We start from the raw sequence: 5,335 nt of genomic DNA, 5'->3' as shown, positions 1-5,335 counted from the left end.
CTTTCATATTTTCTTAAATTAACAAACAACTTGCTTAATTAAACATCCTCTTGCAAGAAACCCCCACGAATGTTCACTTTTGCTTTTCTTTTGTCATAGAAAAGCTTTGGATTGAAGCATCATAAAGAAACATGATCCAATTATATTAATATTTATTTTAGTAAATATTAATAGGGACACTTCAACTTAAATCACATAGACAAGCAAAGCTGCCCTCATGTCATGTGCATGCAACTTCCAAATCATTTGTGTTTCCTTGTGGAACTTTCATTCTAAACTTCGCCTATATCAAATTCAGAATCAAATCATAGGAATTGGGTCATCACCACAAATTACATTATTTTTCTGTTTCTATATATATATATATATTATTCATTTATTGGCAAACATAAAATTGCAGATAAAATAGCAGAGAATAGGTAAAACTAGAAGAATAATATTATTGTACTTGTACCGATTATGTATTTTTTAATAAACAATGGTAATATCACAAAACACACAAATATACTACTATAACAATGGCCTATTGGCAAGTAAACACTCATAAAAAGTTGCAGCTCCACTCGAAACCCAGTTAAATATATCACAAGACTTGGAAATTTACTGGTAACATGCAACACAGCAGAATAGTCACCTTGGACAGAAAACTCAGATGCAACACAGAAAACGTGATCACCTAGAATAGCCAGGAGGTGGATAAGCAGGAGGATAGCCTTGTGACGGAGGGGGGTAGCCTTGTGACGGAGGGGGGTAGCCTTGTGCCTGAGGAGGTGGGTAACCGTAGGGCTGTCCATATGCATCATGCGGTGGTGGATATCCAACTGTGGGAGGATATTGCTGATCAAGGCGAGACATCTGTTGAACAGGGGGTACTGCCATAGGTTGTGGACCAAACACACCATCTCTTTTGTCCAATTCAATCTTGTGTTGTGTCTACACATAATCAAACAAAACGAAAGAAATATCACATTGAAATCATTCCATTCACAAGTATGTGAATCACTTGCATGTTGCATACCTGCATGCATGCACAAACCCTGCAAAGGAAAACATTCAGTGAATCAGTATGATATTTTGTAGCCATTTTTTGACTAAAAGCTTATAGCAGGGAGAAGACAAAGACCCTTACGTGCAATAAACTAGATCAGCCAACAAATTCAAAATCTGAGAAGCCTCCCGAAGTTCATCACTTCCAACAATGCATGCAACTATGGAAAATATGCATGCAACTTGCTGAAGGCAGAACATAAACCCCTGTTTATCAACAAATAAACATGATTAACAAATGGTAAATAAGTGCATCTATAATTACAGATTGAGAGAGATTTACGACAGTACAATAATAAAATTATCGCAGCGAGTTGTCTGGATGTTGAATTCATCTTGCAACAGAAAGCGAGTAGAGGCCACTGAATTTCCAAAGCAACAGAAAACCTGGAAATTAGCAGAATTTAAAAGTAATTAATGATTGAAAGAAAAGCGTTTACAATTGCCATGTCAGTTTATAATGAATTAATTTCACATCAAAGCATGTTAAGTTCATCATTTCATTGAATAGTGACGACATAGGAGAAGGCATTCTATGAATACTGAACAAACAAAAGCTAAGTTCTCCTTTTTGAAATAGAAGCTATAAGAAAAAAATGTAGGCATATCTTGTGGCCACAAATTCCATAGCTGTGTTTTAACCAAGAAGCTGAGAACATAGACCATGAAAAACAAAGCAACGGCATTGACAAACAAAACCCATACCTCAGTGCCAAGGCAAACTTCGGGACAAGAACTTTCATAACACCTGCCGCTGCAGGGCATATAACCAGCACAACAGACATACCTATGAAAAACAAGATGAAACTATAATTACACCAAAGTATTACATATTAAAACAGCTAAGATCAGAGTTAAACAGAATCAGAAGTACCTGGACATGTCATTGTAAAGTGCTCGTTTCCGAAGTATGTAAGATACACATGGGGGACTACAATAAACAAAGGCGAACCAGATGCATTGCATTGCGATGCAAAGGAGCAAACATTTTATAATTAAATATCTCATAAATTCAAAACGTAAATTAACCAGATCAGCAAATATCAGAAAATAAAAAATTATTGCAAAATGAACTAATTCATTCCCCAGGAAAGAAAGGTAAAGATGAAAGCGAAAAATGGAAACTCAAGAAAGAATTAAGAGCAGGTAATTTAACAGTATGTCAAGACAAATACAATTGCAAGGTTCAGTATGGAATATATAACAAGTTATACGAAACAGACTAGAAGAATCTAGCTAAACCTAACAGTACATGCATAATTCAGCAACTGTTTATAGGGTTAAAAAAAAACTACTGTTTTTCCTCATGCCTGCTAAATTGCTAATTTATAATATTTCAAACAATAATGTTAATGATGATTTCACAACATCTCTAGAACGATGAGATACGTGAATAACTTGTCAAATCAACTGCCACACGAGTGAGATAGAAAAATTGAGATCCTAACTTTATAAGCATTACCCTGTTTCAAATACTGCAACATTTTTTATAAGAAACAAAATGGACATGATATATAATTAACTATTACGTTTCAAGTTAAGAATAGGTTAAAGAAATTTAACCTAAATTAGCAAATTTAATAACCACAAATTATAATTTTATCAAACAAAATAAACCCTAGAATATAACAAAATTCAGCTGATAATTAACAGATCCATAACCGCAATTAATAATAATAAAAAATGAAGATCTAAAATTCTCACCAGAGAACCGCAAAGCAGCAATCTGCACATTAACACAAGCACCAAACAATAAATTAGGGGAAAAAAAAATTACCCTAAAACAGAAACACGGACATTAAAAAAAAAATAGAAAACATACAAGGAGTGTCTTTTTTAATGGAACCCAAGAGGTCACTGTGCCACAAGTTTTGGTAGCTTCGACGGAGCTGCATCTTCTCCATAGCAGCGGCGGACGCCATTTTCACCGTCTGATCTGGCGAGATTCAAACTCCGGCACACTAACACTTCGGTTGATTTTGATTAGATTGAAGATCCGGTGTGCGATTTGAGGTTTGAAATTAAAAAAAAAAAAAAAAAAAATCAGAAAGTGGGTCTGTCGTCTGTGTAGACGTAAGTCCCTCGATTTAAAAACAGTCCATATGGAAAGTCGTCTGAAGAAGACTACGAGGCTAATTTTACAGCACTGGCCGCTTCAAATTTGGAAAATGTTTTCATCGTGTCGCGTTTCTATTGGCGTTTCTAGTTGCTGGGCTGGCATTGACCTGGTCAACGCTTTAAAATATTTTAGAATACGGTTATACTTCCGAGGAGGAAATACAAATAGCAATTTCCTGGTAATTTGATTTTGATTTCTCCAAGGTGGAAACACGCTTGGCCGACGTGTAACGATTGAATTTCTGAAGGGTGATTTTTATTCACGTTATTTCATCTTTTCTTTTTAGCAAGGTTTTAAAATCTGACCCGGAGTCAACCCAATCAAGCCACCGGATCACAGGTTTGACGGGCCGAACGGTCTGACCGGCGGGTCCGACCGTGACGTCAGTATGATGACATCATCATGACGTCAGCAGAAAAAAAAAATTACTGATTTTGATTTTTAACATCATTAATCAAAATTTCCTTATAACAAATGTATTCAAATCTGAAATACAAGTTATAAACTATAAACTATAAATTATAAAGTAACAACTAACAAGTAGTTTAAAATTAAATTAAAACAACATAATCAAAATAAAACAAACACCCTATATTTTTATTACATTTCCAATTAATTCAAGTCAAGATTGACTTTGGGCATCAGATCTAGAAGCAAGATTACTTATATCAAGATCATCTTCGTCGTTGTCCTCGTTATTGTCATCATCAGCATAACCAGCATCTACAAAAAATTACAAGCAAAAATAAAGTTATTAGTAAAAAATTACAAGCAAAAATAAAGTTATTAGTTAAAGTATTACTAGATGAAAGATTGGACTATTATAAGAAAAGAAAAAAGAAACAAAAACGATATATATAGTTTGTTACATTGTCCCCCTAAGTATCATTAAACAACAATTTACACATAGTATCTAAAATAGCAATTTATCCTTTATAATCAGTATTCCAGTAAAATGACGAAAACCTATGTGACTAACAGCTAAATAGATCAGTAATCAGAAAGGATAAATTGTTATTTTAGATGCATTTGTTGTAACCTGAGTCTAATTCAATCAATCCACGAATCAATTCAACACAAACAAGAACCAAGAATAAAACACACACACAAGACAATATTTACCATGGTTCATCTATCCAATGTTAGGTAGATTACATCCATATTGAGCTCCGAAATATGGAGACTCACTGCACTAGGATTATTCAACAGTTACATAACGATTACAAGCTCGATCTACTAAATCTGAACAATACAACCACCCAGACTTAATCACTCTAATTTGTACCTGCAACTCACAAGATTTCAGAGCACTAATCTAGCCTTTGAAGGAAACGCAACCTTCAATCTAATCCTGCCCAGAATTACAACGAAATAGACACAACAATCAAGCCCTAATCAGTTTCTCAAACACTCAAAGAATGAACCCTAACAGAGAAGACTAACCCGATAAAAACTTATAATTGTTTTGCCCCCTTTTATATTATTGGCTGTCAACAAATGTGAGCCGCACGATCTGTCTTGAATCAATGTCCATGATTCACTTCTTTAAATAACCTGAAAAGGACACCGTTTGACTTCATAATACTTTCAGCATTTTTTACAATAAGGCGTTAGGAGCTGGGAAGTTGAGAAGGGCGAACGTTTTGCTTATTGTATCGCATATTGCGTTCATGGTTTCGCTGGCAAGTTTGCCTAAGGAGAGTAAGGGCCTAAGGGGGACTCGGTGTTGACATTGACGTTGACTATTTCAGTGGTGGTGGACTGATAGTTGCAGTTTAAGGTTGGGTTGGGGGAGAATAGCAATGACTGAACTGAAGAGAGGAATTGAATATAGCAATTTTATTTTTTCCTGTGTCCATTCTATATTTTAAATACATTGGCGTAAAACTAAATACTTTTATAAATTGGCCTTCTCGTTCTCCATTTGCACCAAAAACTATGAGGGAGAACAACATTTCCCACCCAAGGTTTGGCGAAAAGGACACTTTCCCACCTGTCAAGTTTCAAAATGACACTTTCCCACCCTTTGTCAAAATCTATTATGTTTTTTGTTAATATTTGACTAAAAAGACAAAAATGCCCTTAAATATTTGACTTTATAAAATTTTTTATTTTTGAATTAGCCAAAAAGTAAGATATTAAAAAGTCAAAAAAGAAAAAATAGTTAGC

The 5,335-nt window shown here is 34.6% G+C and overlaps 1 protein-coding gene across 1 annotated transcript; it reads right to left on the bottom strand.

Moving 5' to 3' along the window:
- Window positions 1-442: 442 nt before the first annotated feature.
- On the bottom strand, window positions 443-3,203 carry LOC116117638. The gene is made up of 8 exons (XM_031403666.1): window positions 2,870-3,203; window positions 2,752-2,773; window positions 1,922-1,978; window positions 1,753-1,834; window positions 1,339-1,434; window positions 1,130-1,254; window positions 1,019-1,037; window positions 443-933 (listed from the first exon to the last, which is right to left on the bottom strand). Exons 1-8 carry the CDS (start codon window positions 2,967-2,969, stop codon window positions 673-675), a joined length of 762 nt encoding a protein of 253 aa, XP_031259526.1. The 5' UTR covers window positions 2,970-3,203; the 3' UTR covers window positions 443-672.
- Window positions 3,204-5,335: the final 2,132 nt, after the last annotated feature.

This window comes from Pistacia vera, unplaced genomic scaffold (genome assembly GCF_008641045.1).
Source record: "Pistacia vera cultivar Batoury unplaced genomic scaffold, PisVer_v2 Contig82, whole genome shotgun sequence".
Taxonomy (NCBI): Eukaryota; Viridiplantae; Streptophyta; class Magnoliopsida; order Sapindales; family Anacardiaceae; genus Pistacia; species Pistacia vera.
The sequence above is the reverse complement of the archived record's forward strand: the minus strand, read 5'-3'. Positions and strand labels throughout refer to the sequence as shown.

Excerpts from the sequence above, each read along its gene's own strand:
- LOC116117638 (XM_031403666.1), bottom strand. The coding sequence starts at position 2,969 with ATGGCGTCCGCCGCTGCTATGGAGAAGATGCAGCTCCGTCGAAGCTAC. Across the intron at positions 2,774-2,869 it reads CATTAAAAAAGACACTCCTT|ATTGCTGCTTTGCGGTTCTC; the intron begins GTATGTTTTCTA and ends GTTAATGTGCAG. Across the intron at positions 1,435-1,752 it reads AAGTTTGCCTTGGCACTGAG|GTTTTCTGTTGCTTTGGAAA; the intron begins GTATGGGTTTTG and ends GCTAATTTCCAG.